This window comes from Cebus imitator, unplaced genomic scaffold (assembly GCF_001604975.1).
Source record: "Cebus imitator isolate Cc_AM_T3 unplaced genomic scaffold, Cebus_imitator-1.0 Scaffold386, whole genome shotgun sequence".
In the NCBI taxonomy this organism is placed as follows: domain Eukaryota; kingdom Metazoa; phylum Chordata; class Mammalia; order Primates; family Cebidae; genus Cebus; species Cebus imitator.
The window spans coordinates 1052365-1070896 of record NW_016107701.1 but is presented as its reverse complement, the minus strand read 5'-3'; the positions used below and the strand labels follow the sequence as shown (position 1 = coordinate 1070896).

Sequence of the window (18532 nt, the reverse complement as noted above, 5' to 3'; positions counted from 1 at the left end):
TTTAGTGGAGACGGGGTTTCACCATGTTGACCAGGATGGTCTCGATCTCTTGACCTCGTGATCCACCCGCCTCGGCCTCCCAAAGTGCTGGGATTACAGGCTTGAGCCACCACGCCCGGCCTAATAAATTTCTTTAAGCTTGCCCACTTGCCAATATTTCAACATTTACTTGATTACATTAACTTACCATCTTTTTTGAAACACTGCTGCAAAGGATCAGAAGTCAACTCCTGATCATTCTTTTGCCATTTGGTTATAAGTTCTTCTATGAATTGACCTTTTTTGCCTTCATTTCCCTGGAGGAGATCAGTAACATATTCTCGTATCTCTTCAGCACTCTCAATTGACAAAACATACCTCAGGAGGCAAAGATATAAATTGTTGAAACAAGACTAACTTACACTGTTTTTTAGTAATCTTAACGAAGATCTAGGTAGTAAAACCATTACATTAATCTATTAGAGTCTTTACTTTGAGCCAACTACTATGCTAGATGCTAGAAATACAATACAACCCTAACTGCTATAAAAGGAATGTATACATACATATACTTATATGTAGAAAAAAAACAAAGTTACACACCAAAATGATTACTATTGAGTGACAGGAATAAAGGTAGTTTTAATTTATTTTTATTCTCTTTTTTTCCTATAATAAATATGTTTTTTAAATGTATTACATCATAATATATGTGGGAAAAAACACTAAGAGAGAAACAGCAGTTATTTCTGGGTTGTAGTATTATGGTAATTTTGGTTTCTTCTTTTATCCTTTTCTGATTTTTTTAGTTTTCTACAGTGAATGTCTTACCATTATAGGAGAAAGAAGTGATAAAAATTACTTATAAATTAACATATAAGACACTGAAAACATTGTAGGATCTGAAGAAACTGTAATTCAAACCCAATGGCGTGGAATGCAAGAAAAATTATTATAATAGTGCTATATCCTTTAAATTTTACCAAGTTATGAAATTGTCTCATGACTGGTAGCATATGTACTACATTCTTTTCCTAGTGTAGTGGTAGAATTGGAGAATCATGCCCTAGAGGTGAACAAATCTGTGCCTTTGGCCCTACTTAAGAGCATCTTCTGGCTGGGTATGCTAGCTCATGCCTGTAATCCCAACAATTTGGGAGGCTGAGATTAGAGCATCACTTGAGCCTAGGAGTTTGAGACCAGCCTGGGCAACACAGGGAGATCTTGTCTCTAGAAGAAAAATTAAAATTAGCCAGGCATGGAGGCACACGCCTGTAGTCCTAGTTACTTGGGAGGCTGAGGTGGAAGGATCCTTTGAGTCTCGGAGGTGAAGACTGTAGAGCCATGCATGATTGTGCCAGTACATTCCAGCCTGAGACTCTGTCTCAAAAAAACAAAAATGGCCAGGTGTGGTGGATCACGCCTGTAATCCCGGCACTTTGGGAGGGCAAGGTGGGTGGACCACCTGAGGTCAGGAATTAGTCACCTGGCCAATATGGTAAAACCCCAGTCTCTACTAAAAATACAAAAAAAACCCCGAACAAACAAAAAACAAAACCACAGACACACACACACACACACCCCCCAAAAACAGGCATCTTCTAATTACTATGGATTATAAAAGACAATGGCTTTTCAGGAATTATGCATTTTAATCACCTTGATCCCCAAACTAACCAGCCCCCATCAAAAGATCAACTGCTATCCGACTTGCAGAACTATAAGGAATCCCAAGGGATCATTTAACTCTGGAGTTTTGTCTCTTTGTTTGAGACACAGTCAGAAGAAGAGGAGGAAAAATAAAAAAAAAAAGAAAAAAGAAAAAAAAAGAGAGAGACAGTCTCGCTCAGTCCACCAGGCTGGAGTGTATCTCCCAGGTTCAAGTGATTCTCCTATCTCAGCCTCCTAAGTAGCTGGGATTACAGACGCACGACACCAAGCCTGGCTAATTTCTGTATTATTATTATTATTTTTAGTAGAGGTGGAGTTTCGCTATGTTGGCCAGACTGGTCTCGAAGTCCTGACCTCAAGTGATCTGCCCACCTCAGCCTCCCAAAGTGTTGGGGTTACAGTCTGAACCACCACACCCCACTTTTTTTTTTCTTTTCTTTTTCTTTCTTTCTTTTTTTTTTTTTTTGAGACAGAGTCTCACTCTGTCACCCAGGCTGAAGTGCAGTGGTACGATCTTGGCTCATTGCAACCTCTGCCTCCCAGGTTCAAGAAATTCTTCTAGGCCGGGCGCGGTGGCTCAAGCCTGTAATCCCAGCACTTTGGGAGGCCGAGGCGGGTGGATCACGAGGTCAAGAGATCGAGACCATCCTGGTCAACATGGTGAAACCCTGTCTCTNGATCGAGACCATCCTGGTCAACATGGTGAAACCCTGTCTCTACTAAAAATACAAAAAATTAGCTGGGCATGGTGGTGCGTGCCTGTAATCCCAGCTACCCAGGAGGCTGAGGCAGGAGAATTGCCTGAACCCAGGAGGCGGAGGTTGCGGTGAGCCGAGATCGCGCCATTGCACTCCAGCCTGGGTAACATGAGTGAAACTCCGTCTCAAAAAAAAAGAAATTCTTCTGCCTCAGTCTCCCGAGTAGCTGGGATTACAGGCACCTGCCACCATGCCTGGCTAATTTTTTGTATTTTAGACGGGTTTCACCATTTTGGCCAGGTTGGTCTTGAACTCCTGACCTCGTGATCCACTCGCCTTGGCCTCCAAAAGAGTTGGGATTACAGGCATGAGCCACAGAGCCCAGCCATACATTTTTTTTGAAGTATCATAGCATAGGTAGCTTCAGTGCTTATTTTAAGTTCTGAACACTTCTTGTTTAACTTATGATTTTTAAAATGCAAGCATTTAGTCATACTTAGTGCTTCAACTTTAAAACAGAAAAGTTCTTATCACTCCACTTTCAAAGGTGTATGTTTAATTGAGGAAAACCTAGGTGCAAAATGAGCTGCTAAACTACTATCTATGAGAAGCAATTTCCTTGTTTGTTTTTTGAGATGGAGTCTCACTCTGTCACCCAGGCTGGAGTGCAATGGTACAATCTTGGCTCACTGTAACCTGGCCTCCCAGGTTCAAGCGATTCTCCTGCCTTAGCCTCCAGGGTTGCTAGAATTACAGGCTCATGCCACAATGCCCAGCTAAGTTTTGTATTTTTAGTAAAGACCAGGTTTCACCATGTTGGCCAGGCTGGTTTCGAACTCTTGACCTCAGGTGATCCACCCACCTTGGCCTCACCAAGTGCTGGGATTATAGGCGTGAGCCACCACGTCTAGTGTGAGAATCAATTTTCTTGATACTGTGTAATCCAAACAAAATACAACTAGATTCTAGACTGAGAAGTCTACATCTATCATTCTTACCCTATTTCAAATTATTGATTCATCAAAAATATCCTCAATCTCTTTTTCTTTGTTTTTCGGGACAGAGTCTCACTCTGTCACCCAGGATGGGGTGCAGTGGTGTGGTATTGGCATGAAATCTGTGCCCTCCCCCGGGTTCAAGGGATTCTCTTGCCTCAGCCTCCTGAGCAGCTGCAACTACCTGCACGGACCACCACACCCAGCTAAGTTTTGTATTTTTAATAGAGTCGGGGTTTGGCCATGTTGGCCAGGCTGGTCTTGAACTCCTGACCTCGTGATCTTCCCACCTCAGCCTCCCAAAGTGCTGGGATTACAGGCATGAGCCACCATGCCTGGCCAATCTTTTTTTTCTTTCTTTCTTTTTTTTTTTAAAAATACTGAGTAACTTCATAATAAATATGCAAAAATTGTGCCAGACAGAGTGGCTCTCACATGTAATCCCAGCATTTTGGGAGGCCGAGGCGGGTGGATCATCTGAGGTCAGGAGTTTGAGACCAGCCTGGACAACATGGTGAAACCCCGTGTCTAGTAAAAATATAAAAAATCAGCTGGGCATGGTGGCGCGTGCCTGTAATCCGGCTACTCAGGAGGCTAAGGCAGGAGAATCGCTTGAATCCGGGAGGTGGAGGTGGAGGTTAGCCGAGATCGCGCCATTGCACTCTGGCCTGGGTAACAAGAGCGAAACTCCGTCTCAAAAAAAAAAAAAAAAAAAAAAAAAAAAAAAAAAAAAAAAAAAAAAAAAAAAAAAACTATTAAATACTTAATCAGACTGCCTTCAAACAATGGAAAAGCTAAACCACAAGATTTTGCTGTTTTTTTGTTTTGTTTCCTTTTTTTTGGTAATCTAGTGTTCAAAAAAAAATTCTCTATCTTGTTTATTTCTTTTATTTCTGTAGAGACAGGGTCTTACTATGTTGCCCAGGCTGGAATTCAACTCCCAGGCTTAAGTGATCCTCCCACCTCCACTTCCCAAAGTGCTGGGATTACAGGGTTGAGGCATCTTGTTGGGCCTCAAAAAATCCTTTAAAATAGCCTACTTTAACTCTCTCCTTGCCAAAAGCCTATTTTCTCCCAAACTCAGAAACTCATCATACTTCCTACAAAAGCCCTAGAACTGCAATTTAGGTTTCAGCATCAGTGACCAAGGAATCAAATTAAGGAACTCTTTCTTTCATCAAGTCCCATTTTTGTAGTTTCCTCCCCTGTCTGAACACTTTGCCCTCCACCTCTGTCTATTCCTTAATTTTCAGGTGAAAGCCATCCTTTCCAGTAAACCTTTTGAGTTTTTCAAATCTTAATAAGGATCCTTTATTTTGTGCTCCAACAAGCCCCCTCACTTCCCAACCTCAGTACTCAACAAAGGGCAACCCAACTGTCTTGTTTTTGTTACCCCAGCACCTGTCATGTTTAACAGTAGTACAACAAATGTTCTTTAATCAGTTGAAAGCAGATATTAAATCATGTTCATCTCCATTTCATAGGAGTCATAAAACATGACAAGCTCTTCTAATACTTCATCTTAGAGATGAAGAAACCAAGGTACAGAGAGGAAAATTAAGTTGTGCTGGGTTCTAAAACAGGTAAACGCCAACAGAATATATAGAACTTGCGACTCCTGAGTCGGAAGCTATTTGTACTCTACCACGCTGGTCCCACTTAAATTCTAGGTCCTATTGACACAGCTGACCCTGTTGGCCCTACTGACACAACTCAAACTGGGCCAACTAAAATGTTCAGACTATATCCGGGTGCGTTGGCTCACGCCTGTAATCCCAACACTTTGTGAGGTCAAGGCGGGCAGGCCACTTAAGGTTAGGAGTTGGAGATCAGCCTGGCCAACATGGCGAAACCCCGTCTCTACCAAAAAAAAAATAAATAAATAAATAAAATAAATAAATAAAAATTAGCCGGGTGTGGTGATGCATGCCTGTAATGAGGCAGGGGAATCGCTTGAACCCAGGAGGTGGAGATTGCAGTGAGCCGAGATCGCGCCACTGTACTCCAGCCTGGGCGACAGAACAAGACTCCGTCTCAAAAGTAGTAAAAATTAAAGAGTAAGGAGTTCAGAGTTAGGAAATTCAATTTGACTTGCCCCTCCTCTCCAAAATCTATAAGGAAACTAGTTCCTGGGACAGTCTTGAGGTCTTATTATTAAAGCTTCGGCGTCTTCCCAGGAAAGAAGCCAGATGCGTGCAGCCGGACACCCTATTCCAGAAACAAAACTATAAAGGTGGAGGCCAAAATTCCACGCCTACAGACTACACGCTGCAGCCTATTTATCACATTTCTCTCTCAACTTTTCAGTCCTCCCCGCTTCCCGGTTCGCTCAGCCAGTGCACAACCCAGAGCTCCTTCCCCGCTCGGCCCCGAGCTGTTCTCACTGCATGATCTCCTCGCTGACATCCAGGCCGAAAGTTTTCCGTAACTGCTGGGTGCACCAGTGCACCAGCGGCTCCTCGGACACCGCCCCAGCCACCGCCATCTTCCCCAGCCGGAACCAGCTAGGCTGCAAAAGCCCCACGTCCTGCACCGGACTAGTTCCCTTCGCAACACCAACCTCGCTCACGCGGGTTCCGCCAACCTGCACCGCCCCGCGCGGTCGCACCGCCTTCAGTGTCGATCCCGCCCACCCGTGCACCTCCTACTTCTTCCTGCTTCCTTGTCTACTTCCTTGTACCCACCCGAGTCGAGCTCCGTCAGTGCGTGATTTTTGCCAATCGTTAAATGTAGGTCTCGAGGAAAGCCATAGGCAATTCTGCTGAGAAGACAGTGCAAGTGCCTACAAAAACAACGGTTTAGGGGGAAAACAAACCAATACCCGGAAAGCTGAGAGACCAGCTTTTTAATCGTCATGGTTTTATGTAAAATAAAAGCACGTGGAAGGTATTGTAACCGCTGTTAAGTTTTTGCTCTGGTGGTGGTGTTTATTTTTAATACCTCCTGTAGTCGACTACTAGATTCACACCGCTAAAATTTCTATTTTATGTTTTGAGCAAAGTCTTTTCCGGGAGGGCAAAGACAACTCAGCAAGCTCGAGGGGGAAAAATAGTAAAACAGGAATTGGGATTTGGCTTTGAGGACTTTCCACGTGAGTTCTCAACCAAAAATGGCCATATTTAAGGGCCGTCTGCACTTCCCTACACCGTTAAGACGGGCTGGGGAAAATTTAGCCACACTTTTCTGGAGAGCATAATGTCCCTTTCATTTTTGGCTTTTTGTTGCATTTACAGGTTAAAAATTCTTCATTCCTACTAGGCTGTTTAGACTAAGTGATCACATTAAATTGGCAGTTGTTTTACCTTTTTGCTAGTGTTTTCATTGGCGTAAATATCATAATTAAAATCATAAGTGTATTGGCCAGAGCAGTGGCTCATGCCTGTAATCTCAGAGCTTTGGGAGGCCGAGGCGGGAGGATCACTTGAGCCCAGGAATTCCAGACCAGCCTGGGCAACATAAAGAAAATCCCAGTTTCTACAAAAATGAAAAAAATTAGCCAGGCGTGGTGGCACATGCCTGTGGTTTCAGCTACTTGAAAGGCTGAGGTGGGAGGATCACTTGGGCCAGAAGATCAAGCTTGGAGTGAGCCCTGTAAGACCGCTGCACTCCAGCCTGGGCAACAGAGTGAGACTTTGTTACAAAAACAAAAAGCGAACCTCATAAATGTATTGATTTACACTGCATTTAGATTGTCATTGATGTCATTAATTTGGAAAGTGTATGATTTTCCAGTTTTTTTTTTTTTAAGAAAAAGACAAAATACTCTGTCAATGTTTATTAATTGTGGGTACGAGTTTTGTTTCTTTGTAAAACTCTACTACATTTAATAATAATTATAAGATATCCAAGTCATTTACCTGTTTATTTATTCAGTCTCTGTATTAGGGTTCTCCAGAGAGACAGAACCAATAGGATAGATAAACAGATAGATATAGATACAGATCTATGAAGAGAATTATTAGGGAATTGACTCAGGAAATTATGGAGACTAAGAAGTCCCATAACAGGCTGTCTGCAAGCTGAAGACTCTGGAATGCTGGTAGCTGGTTCAGTCCAAGTGGTGTAATCCTCAAGTCTCAAGGCTGGAGAGCCTGGAGTTCTGATGTCTGAGAGCAAGAGAAGAGTGCCTCAGCTCCAGAAGGGAAGAAATATTTTTTCTCACCTTTTTTGTTCTGGGTCCTCAGTCAATTGGATGGTGCCCACTTACTCTGTGAGCAGATCTACCCCACTCAGTCCACTGACTCACATGCCAGTCTCCTTTGGAAATACCCTCAAAGATACCCAGAAATAATGCTTTACAAGTTCTCTAGGTCTTTCTTTTTTTCTTTTTTTAATTTGAGACAGAGTTTCGCTTTTGTTGCCCAGGCTGGAGTGCAATGGTGGGATCTCAGCTCACCACAACCTCTGTCTCCCTGGCTCAAGCGATTTTCCTGCCTCAGTCTATCAAGTAGCTGGGATTATGGGCATGCACCACCACGCCTGGCTAATTTTGTATTTTTAGTAGAGATGGGGAGTCTCCATGTTGTCCAGGCTGGTCTCGAGCTCCCGACCTCAAGTGATCCTCCCACCTTGACCTCCCAAAATGCTGGGATTACAGGCCCTCTAGGTATTTCTTAATCTGGTCAAGCTGACACCTAAAATTAACCGTAACAGTCTCCATAACTAAAACATTAAGTGGTTTAAGGAAGAAAGTATAACTTAAGTTTTTTTTTTTTTTGTATAGTAGAATTTAGTATGTCACACATGTTATAATAAGTACATCCTCCATAATAACATAGGTGGCTGTGTACCGTGGTCCACACCTGTAATCTCAGCATTTTAGGAGGCTGAGGTGGGAGGATTGCTTGAGCTCAGGAGTTTGAGACCAGCCTGGGCAACACTGGGAGACCCTGTCTCTACAAAAAATTTAAAAATTGGCTAGGTGTGGTAGCAATCACCTGTGGCAACTTACTTGGCAGGTGGGTAAGGAGAAAAGATACCAGATTCTCTCTGCAGGAATCTGGAATATGAGTTCAAATTAAGTAATTCAGACCTATGTAGAAGCCACTTAAACTGAAAAGGAAATACTTGGATTTAAACATCACTGTGCTGGCTAGGTACGGTGGCTTACACCTGTAATCCCAGCACTTTGGGAGGCTGAGAAGGGTGGATTACCTGAGGTCAAGAGTTGGAGACCAGCCTGGCCAACATGGTGAAACCCCATCTCTACTAAAAATACAAAACAGCCAGGCGTGCCAGCACCTGCCTGTAATCCCAGCTACTTGGGAGGCTGAAGCAGGAGAATTGCTTGAATCTGGGAGGTGAAGGTTGCAGTAAGCCGAGATCGCACCATTGTACTCCAGCCTGGGCAAAGAAGCCTAAGACTCTGTCCCAAAACAAAAACAAAAACAAAAAACCCACTGTGTAATGAGATGGGGCATGAGGACAAAAAACGAAGGAATACCCTGGGGCTTGTGGATTTTTCAGGTTGATTTGGCTGTAATCTTAGACTCCAGGGTTAAGACAAAACTACAGGTAATTGCCAATACATTTTCTATTATTGTGTTAATTTAACTTGTTGCCTAGATTCTTTAAGTCTTTGTTATAGGATGTAGTTGTTGATTCTGTTAAAGTACTGAGTAGCCTAATTTTGTTTTAAGTTCAAGAAATTCATAGAAAAGAATTAATGCTGTGATTATACTCCTAGGGTAGCCTTTCAAGTGAGTATTTAACAGAATACATACCAAGGCAAGTTCATCTGATCCTGTTTTATGTATGGTATTTAGAAAGGGAAAATTACTCCCCAGGGGTATTGTAATTAGAAGGTAAGCATAAGGATAGAAAAAAATTTTGACCCTTTATTCTAGAGCTATGCTCTCTGTGTGCCAGGGATGTGCTCTTACCACATTTGGCAGGGTTTTTTTTCTTTTCTTTTCTCCCTCCCTCTCTCCCTCCCTCCCTCCCTTTCTTCCTTTCTTCTCCTCCCCCCCGCCTTTCTTTCTTTCTTTCCTTTTTTTTCGAGACAGAATCTCACTCTGTCGCCCAGGCTGGAGTGCAGTGGGGTGATTATGGCTCACTGCAACCTCTGCCTTCCAGGCACAAGCAATTTTCCGCCTCCTGGACTCAAGCTATCCTCCCACATCAGTCTCCCGAGTAGCTGGAATTACAAAAACAAGCCTCTGCCCTCGGCTAATTTTTGCATATATTTTTTTGTAGAGACGGGTTTCACCATGTTGGCCAGGCTGGTCTCTAACTCCTGGAATCAAGCTATCCTTCCACCTCCGCCTCCCAAAGTGCTGGGATTACAGGCATGAGTCCCTGCGCCCAGCAGATTTAACAGACTATTTAGGAGCTCTGAGACCATTCAGTTCTCAGAAAGACGTTTTACTAGTTTCTTTATGTGTATAAGTACATACAATCCACCCAGTTTTTTGTTTAGTCTCACACCATCTAAAGATATAAAAAAAAGCTTTGTAAATAAGTTGTATTAGCTTCCTTTTCCCCATTCCATAGAATTGTTTTAGTATTGATGCTGTACAAAGAATTCATGCCTGGGGTACTAAAGGAAAGTTCTCAAGTTCTTTCTATTTTGATTTGCATCAAAAAGTCCACTTAATTTCAGGTTTCACCTGCAGGAGTCAATCATTATGGACTTAAGCCTATGGTAACATTTGAAGATAGGTTGTAATTCGCTTTCTTTGCTGGGTTTTCTTTTCTAAGCAGGCTCATTTCTCTAGTTCAGAAACAGCACCCACTTATCAGTTACCCCTGGACAGTCCTGGTACCGCCCACCTGGGGCGCCTACGAATCCTGGGCCTTTGAGTGTTGATGGACGGATCCGCGCTGCAAGAAGTCTTGCTGCTGTCACCATTGGGCATTGGCAATTGGTTCATGGGGAACGACGCGGAACCAATGGGAGAGGTGGCTCAGGAGAGTCCTTGGAGCGCGCGGGAAAGAGACCGATATAAACTGTGGCGGGAGATTAGCTTTTGGGTCCTTGTCCAGTGAAACATCCTCGACTGGGAAGTTAGCTGGTTCTCTCCTCTCCTCTCATCTTGTTTGAACATGGTGCGGACTAAAGCAGACAGTGTTCCAGGCACCTACAGAAAAGGTGAGACTATCGAGTGTGGTACTGGAGGGCGGCAGCGGCGGGGGAGGGGGGTCCTCTTGGCAGCCTGGCCACGGGCGACAGACGCCAGAGGTCCCCCTGGGCCTGGTTCACCAAACTCATCCAGCTATCCACGGAGCGGCTGCCCGGCCCCTTTACCTTCAAGAGGAAGTCGCGGGGGCAGGGTAAGGTTATCCTGCTGTTCTGGATCACCAGGTTCTCCTCTCCAAGCTGCTGGGTTCAGGACTCGGTGTCCGAATCCTCCTGCCCCTTCTGAACGCCCTCTTTTGCCTCTCTTCACAGTGGTGGCTGCCCGAGCTCCCAGGAAGGTGCTTGGTTCTTCCACTTCTGCCACTAATTCGACATCAGTTTCATCGAGGAAAGGTAAGAAGAGCCCTCCTAAAATTAGGGGATCAGGGTTGGCACCTGTAAGACCCTGACTTGCATGAATTTCTCTTTCCTGAGGTCCTCACACCCGAATTTCTTCCTTGCCCTGTGATGTAATGAGAGAGTCTGGACCTTTTGGCGTGCTAGGATAGTGGTGGTGGGGTATCATGGAAGAGAATCTCAAGCCTTAAAGCTAAGGACCGACACAATTCATCTTCAAGCCTATTTTTCTTTTTTTAGACAGGGTCTCACTTTGTCGCTCAGGTTGGAGTGCAGTGGTGCAATCCAACTTTAGCCTCCACTTTAGGGTCTTAAGCAATCCTCCCACCTCAGCTCCCAAGTAGCTGAGTCTACAGGTGCCACCAGGCTGGGTTATTTTTCTATTTTTTTGTAGAGATTGGGGTCTCACTATGGTGCTTAAGCTGGTCTCAAACTCCTGGGCTCAAATGATCCTTCCACTGTGATTACAGGCGTGAGCCACTGCACCCAGCCTGTCTGTTTTTCTTTTTTGGTTTAGTTTTTTTATTTTTATTTTTTGAGACGGCGTCTCCCACTGTCGCCCAGGCTGGAGTACAATGGCACGATCTCGGTTCACTGCAACCTCCGCCTCCCGGGTTCACATGATTCTCCTGCCTCAGCCTCCCAGGTAGCTGGAATTACAGATACACGCCACCACACACGGCTAATTTTTTGTATTTTTAGTAGAGATGGGGTTTCACTGTGTTGACCAGACTGGTCTCTAACTCCTGACCTGGTGATCCGCCTGCCTCCGCCTCAGGCGTGAGCAACTGCGCCCAACCATTACTTTTCTTAATGTTGACAGAGGCTGTTTAAACATTGTTAGAGGCTATTTAAAAGTCCCCTCACTAGATTAAGAGTTTGAACTATCGTTTACAGTGCTGAGTGCTCATCGCAATGTGTACTAAACTTTAATGAAAATGTTTGTTTGCTTGTTTTTCCTTTCTTCCTTATTCCTTTATTTTTTTTCTTTTTTTTTTGGAGTGTGATGTCTGTGTGTTTTCTCCAACTTTGCAGCTCCTGATACTGCCTTTGGGAGAGTAGGAGTGAAACCCGGCAAGGGAAATAGCTTCACACTGCTCCTTCTGTGTGTGGAGTGGATGAGAAAATGCCCTGCCATCTGGTGTCTCATTCCTTTCAGTAGAAGTTTGGCAGACAGGGCGATTAACACTACAAGATTTAGTTAAGAATGTAAAAGGGAACACTGTTTAGGACTTCATGAGTTTTTAAGTCAAGTTGAAATTTCTCCCTGTTCGAAACATTTCATTAGAAAATATTTACTATTTCTATCTCTTCAGGTAAAAGGAAATAGAAGTTGATGAATTCTTTGAGAGTAACTTATGCCCTGTACCACTAGACTAAATTTTTCTTTTCTTTTCTTTCTTTTTTTTTTTTTTTTTTTGGCAACAGGGTCTCTCATCCTGTCGCATGGGCTTGAATGCAGTGGTGTAAATCACAGCTTACTGTGATTTCACCCCAGGGCTGAAATGATCCTCCCGCCTCAGGGCCTCAGGTTCCTCCCAAGTAGCTGGGACTGCAAGCACATGCCACCACACGTCCTGCTAATTTTTGCATTTTTTTGTAGAGTCGGGGTTTCACCATGCTGCCCAGGCAGGTCTCGAATTCCTGGGCTGAAGCAATCCTCCCGCCTCAGCCTCCCAATGTGCTGGGATTACAGGTATAAGCCACCATGCCTGTCCTAACTAAATTTCATTAGAGTCACATCCCATTGTTTGGTCCACTGTTAAATCACCAGAGCCAACTGAATAGGTCCTTACTGAACATACATTGAATAAATACATCCTTTAAGGCATTTAACAGATGCCTATTTTTAATCCCAATAATTGAATATATGAAATTGGTAATATCCTTATTTTAAAGATAAGAAAATTTAGTCTTTGGCTATATAGCTTGATAAAGGCGACACAACTAAATCAGCGGAGTTGGGCTTGAATCTCTTGCTGCTATTTGTTTTCTAGTAGTAAAAGCATTCCTGTAAGGTACCTTTGGGAAAATTGTGAACCAAAAGATCACTATCTTTTATAGGCCATTTGTACTTTTTATTTATTTATTTATTTATTTTTATTTATTTTTTTTTTTGAGACGGAGTTTCGCTCTTGTTACCCAGGCTGGAGTGCAATGGCGCGATCTCGGCTCACCGCAACCTCCGCCTCCTGGGTTCAGGCAATTCTCCTGCCTCAGCCTCCTGAGTAGCTGGGATTACAGGTGTACGCCACCACAGCTTGCTAATTTTTTGTATTTTTAGTAGAGACGGGGTTTCACCATGTTGACCAGGATGGTCTCGATCTCTTGACCTCGTGATCCACCCACCTCGGCCTCCCAAAGTGCTGGGATTACAGGCTTGAGCCACCGCGCCCGGCCCCATTTGTACTTTTTAAAAAGTATAAGCTGGGCATGGTGGCTCACGTTTGTAATCCCAGCACTTTGGGAGGCCGAGGCAGGAGGGTTGCCTGAGCCCCAGAGTTCAAGACCAGCCTGGGCAACATGGCAAAACCTCATTGCTATTTTCATAAGTATAAATAAATAGATAACTACAAACATTGTAACTTTCAGAGTCTGTATGGAAACAACTTTTGTAAGCTTTCTTTAACAACAAGAGTTGTTAAAGCAAATGTTTTAGCTTAAAGCAAAAGATATGTAGTAACTGAATAATTTGCTCCTGGCCATTACTTTATAAAGAGGCAAGAATTTTCCATCAATTTCTCCTTATATTACTGTTCAAAAATAACCAGGAATTGGCTGGAAATGGTGGCTCATGCTTGTAATCCCAGCACTTTTGGAGGCCGAGGCGGGCAGATCACAAAGTCAGGGGTTTGAGACCAGCCTGGCCAACACAGTGAAACCCCATTTCTACTAAAAATACAAACATTAGCTGGGTGTGGTGGTGGGCACCTGTAATCCCAGCTACCCAGGAGGCTGAGGCAGGAGAATTGCTTGTACCCAGGTGAGCTGAGTGCAGTGAGCTGAGATCATGTCACTGCACTCCAGCCTGAGTGACAGAGGTAGACTCCATCTCAAAAAACAAACAAAAACAAAACAAAATAAAACATAACAAAAGCCAGGAATTAGATTTCTGTTATGAACTGAAAAGGAGCCAAGTGCTTTGAAAAATGGAATCTACTTTTGTAGACTTTCACATAGCTTCTTATATGTGCTTTAACTAAATGACCTTAGTAAGTAAAATGTTGGCACTTTATACTATATCATGCTATCTTATATTAGGAAAAAGTGTGTCAAGCTTTAATATGTCAGTACATATAAGAATATTTGAATAGGCCAGGCGCGGTGGCTCAAGCCTGTAATCCTGGCACTTTGGGAGGCAGAGGTGGGTGGATCACGAGGTCAAGAGATCAAGACCATCCTGGTCAACATGGTGAAACCCCGTCTCTACTAAAAATACAAAATATTAGCTGGGCTTGGTGGCGCGTGCCTGTAATCCCAGCTACTCAGGAGGTTGAGGAAGGAGAATTGCCTGAACCCAGGAGGCGGAGGTTGCAGTGAGCCGAGATCGCGCCATTGCACTCCAGCCTGGGTAACAAGAGTGAAACTCCGTCTCAAAAAAAAAAAAAAAAAAGAATATTTGAATAGTTCTACTTGTGGACAAAATATAAAAATATTTTCAGTTGTAAAAATTCTGTTACTGCTGTTTTTGCTAAGATAACCATCAGACTGAGTTTATTGTTTGAATGCAGCTTTTGTGTCACATTTTCTAATTCTTTAAAAGTTGTATATCTTAAATAAAGATTACTTAATACCTTTGAGAATTTGATGTTAAAGAAGGAATTAAGTTGTTTAAGGAATGGCGATTGTATTCTTAGTTCTTATCTAGTTCCATCTGTTTATATTTTACAGCTGAAAATAAATATGCAGGAGGGAATCCCGTTTGTGTGCGCCCAACTCCCAAGTGGCAGAAAGGAATTGGAGAATTCTTTAGGAGGTCCTCTAAAGATTCTGAAAAAGAGAATCGTATTCCTGAAGAGGCAGGAAGCAGTGGCTTAGGAAAAGCAAAGAGAAAGTAAGTTTTTATATTCTAGAATATAAAGACAATATTTATCTCACGCCTGTAATCCCAGCACTTTGGAAAGCCAACATGGGGGAATCACTTGAGGCCAGGAGTTTAAGACCAGCCTGGCCAACATGGTGAAACCCTGTCTCTACTAAAAATACAAAATTAGCTGGGCACAGTGGTGCACAACGGTGGTCTCAGCTACTCAGGAGGCTGAGACAAAAGAATTACTTGGTGCAGTAAACCACCATGCACACATATACCAATGTAACCAGCCTGCACATTCTGCACATGTATCCCATTTTTTTAGAAGAAAAAAATTAAAAAATAATTTCCATGAAAATAAAGCAAAAAAACCAAAAAGAATCACTTGAACCCGGGAGGCAGAGGTTGCAGTCAGCTGAGATTGAGCCACTGCACTGCAGCCTGGGGGACAGAGTGAGACTCCACCTCAAAAAAAAATTAATAATTAAAATTAATAAAGAAAATATTTGTCTTTTTGAAAGTAAAGGAAAAATAAGATATTGAGTTGTTTCTCTTCAAGCTGATAAGAAAATGCAAAAAAAATTTTTTTAACTCCTACTAATTTCTTATTATAACTCACTCCAAAATTCTTTTTTTTTTCTAAGATGGAGGCTTGATCTGTTGCCCAGGCTGGAGTGTAGTGGCATGATCTTGGCTCACTGCAACCTCCACCTCCCAGGTTCAAGCAATTCTCCTGTCTTAGCCTCCTGAGTAACTGGGATTACAGGCATGTGCCACCACCCCCAGCTAATTTTGTATTTTTAGTAGCGATGGGGTTTCACCATGTTGGCCAGGCTGATCTCGAACTCTTGACCTTGTGATCACCCACCTTGGCCTCCCAAAGTGTTAGGATTACAGGCATGACCGTGCCCAGCCACCAAATTTCAAACATTAGTAAAAAGTATTATTTTTACTCATGCCAGTCTCTCAAAGGGGATCAGTTCCCATTCACATAAGTGATACATCGTTAACTTAGTGTATTGAGGCTTTAACTTTTACTGTCTTTTTCCTTTAGTCTTTTCTTACAAGGCAATTTCCATGTTGGTTTATCTAGCTTGAATTCCATTAATCCTGCCCCTTAAAAAACTACCAGTTCAACTTCCACAAGAAATATATAACCAGGCCAGATGCAGTGGCTCATTCCTGTAATCCTAGCATTTTGGGAGGCTGCAGTGGGAGACTCGCTGGATTTGAGGAGTTCCAGACCAGCCTGGGCAACATGAAACCCTGTCTCCACCAAGAGGATGGTGACAACGCCTATAATCCCAGCCACTTGGGAGACTGAGGTGGGAGAATCTTGCTTGAGCCTGGGAGGCGAAGGTTGCAATGAGCAGAGATTGAGCCACTGCACTCTAGCATAGGTGGCAGAGTGTCTCAAAAATAAAAATAAAAAATATGACCAATGTGGAAAAGTTGGAAAATATAGAAATCCCTACCACCTAGAAACAACCAAGACCAAGACCATGGTGTATGGTCTTTACAACTTCTCTAGAAGTATATAAAAATAGTAAAAAACAAAAAGTAGGGATAAAACACAGAGCTCGGTGTACAAACTTAAAAAAACAAAGTTTCCGTGTTTCATCCATTTTATTTCACGAATATCTCATTCCTTTTTTTCTTTCTTTCTTTATTCTTTTTTTTTATATATGGGAGGGTCTTACTCTGTCACCCAAGCTGTAATGCAGTGGCCCAATCTTGGCTCACTGCAACCTCAGCCTCCTGGGTTCAAGTGATTCTCCCACCTCAGCCTCTTGAGTAGCTGGGATTACAGGCACGTGCCATGGTGACCAGCTAATTTTTTGTATTTTTGGTAGAGACAAGGTTTCACCATGTTGCCTAGGCTGGTTTCGAACTCCTGAGCTCAAGTAATTTGCTTTCTTTGGCCTCCCACTGTGCTGGTATTACAGACATAAGCTGCCACACTGCCAGTGAGCAAACTTAAGAATCTAATTAAATCATACCCTTTAAACTTTTAATAACAGGAAAATGCTCATAAAAAATGTTAACCCAAAATTCTGGGTACAAGAGTACAATCTTTGCTATGTAAATACATGTATATGTACTATATGAAAATATACCAAATATCAACAATGCTTATCTCTGGGTAAAAACCTATTCTCATACTCTGTGCTACCAACTTTTAACAACAAACATGCATCACTTTTAAGAATCAAGAAAAATTCCTGGCTGGACGCAGTCTGTAATCCCAGCTCTTTGGGAGGCCAAGGTGGGCGGATCACCTGAGGTCAGGAGTTCAAGACAAGCCTGACCAACATGATGAAACCCCATCTCTACTGAAAATACAAAAATTAGCCGGCTGTGGTGGCAAGCACCTGTAATCCCAGCTACCCAGGAGGCCGAGGCAGAAGAATCACTGGAACCTGGGAGGCAGAGGCTGCAGTGAGCTGAGATTATGCCACTGCACTCCAGCCTGGGCAACAGAGCAAGACTCTCTCAAAAAAGGAAAGAAAAAAGAAAAATTCCTGAAGGTCATATGGGACAGAAAAAAAAATCATGCCACTTGGGAAGAAAAGATTCAAAACCTGCCTTTTTATAGATTTGTAAGTAGTAAGGTCCAGGCTTTCTAAACAACTTTTAAATGTTTTGTTTCAAAACAAAGTATTTTGCTGGATGTAGGAGGAAAGGTAGTGATGTCACTGTCATTATGATGCCCCTTGAATATAAGACCCTACTTGCTGCCTCCCATGTACCAGCCAGGAGCCACCCATCCTCCAGCACTGTGAGCAGCACCTGGACACACGACACAGCGACCCACATGGATAAGGGGATGGTGGTCATGCTGAGTCTCGGGTTGCTGCTCCATTTGTTCCTTTAACCAGCACGATGGAAGCTACTGCAGCTGAGACCACAAAGCCCTCCCACAGTGCCCTACGGCCTGTAGCCAGTCTCCTTATGGTCTTGTTTGCCCTTCTACATCTCTACCATTAAGACACAGGTCAAGAAATAGCTGTAGTTCTCCAACTCATAGTCTAAAACCCAGTTCAAATGGTGCCTGGAAGTTCAGTATGGCAAGGAAAAAACCAGGTCTTCATCAAATCTACTAATTTCACTCCTTATTTTATTAAGAGAGAAATGCTTGAGAGTTTCAAACTGGACTGGTTTAAAGAGCATTTGAAGGATTCGACTAGATGATAAATGCCAATATTAAATCTGTTGGAGTTTCATATATAAGACAGAGGAGAAAGATAACATCAAAAATTAGTTAACAAGTTCATTAAATGTGGCTTAAGAAATATGGACACTTATAAAACCATCACATCTCGTGAAAAGAAAAAAGAAAAAAAAAAGAAATACGGACACTTAAAACTCTATCCTGAAAAAAAAAAACACCACTTTTTTTGATAATAATAATTTCACCTTCGTCTAGAGAAAAAGGATGAGCTATGGAATGGAGACTCAGTATTCATTTTAGTTTGTTCAATCTAAAAGGCTGTAAAATGATTAGGTAATATAGAAAGCTTTCATGATTCTATTTATTATGTATGTGCATTGGAAGAAACTACCAGTTGTTACTGTAAATATTCTATGTATTGTTTCAGCCATCCTAATTTAATGCTGATATGCTCTAGGTTTACATTGCTAAGCTTTTACTCTTCTTTTTTTTTTTTTTTTTTTTTTTTTTTTT

At 42.7% G+C, this 18532-nt stretch overlaps 2 protein-coding genes across 3 annotated transcripts in view; one reads left to right on the top strand and one right to left on the bottom strand.

Moving 5' to 3' along the window:
- Positions 1-147: 147 nt before the first annotated feature.
- On the bottom strand, positions 148-5897 carry LOC108288897 (activating signal cointegrator 1-like). The gene is made up of 2 exons (XM_017508084.2): positions 5728-5897; positions 148-357 (listed from the first exon to the last, which is right to left on the bottom strand). Exons 1-2 carry the CDS (start codon positions 5826-5828, stop codon positions 174-176), a joined length of 285 nt encoding a protein of 94 aa, XP_017363573.1. The 5' UTR covers positions 5829-5897; the 3' UTR covers positions 148-173.
- Positions 5898-9589: 3692 nt separating this feature from the next.
- Positions 9590-18532, top strand: part of PCLAF (PCNA clamp associated factor) — a 14315-nt gene continuing 5372 nt past the window's right edge. Inside the window, exons 1-3 of one of the 2 annotated variants that reach the window (XM_017508082.2) lie at positions 9868-10433; positions 10734-10814; positions 14709-14871. In XM_017508082.2, the coding sequence (XP_017363571.1) occupies positions 10388-10433; positions 10734-10814; positions 14709-14871 (290 nt within the window). In that variant the 5' untranslated portion in view covers positions 9868-10387. Of the gene's footprint in view, positions 10434-10733; positions 10815-14708; positions 14872-18532 lie in introns of both variants that reach the window. The other variant, XM_017508083.2, reaches the window with a different exon arrangement.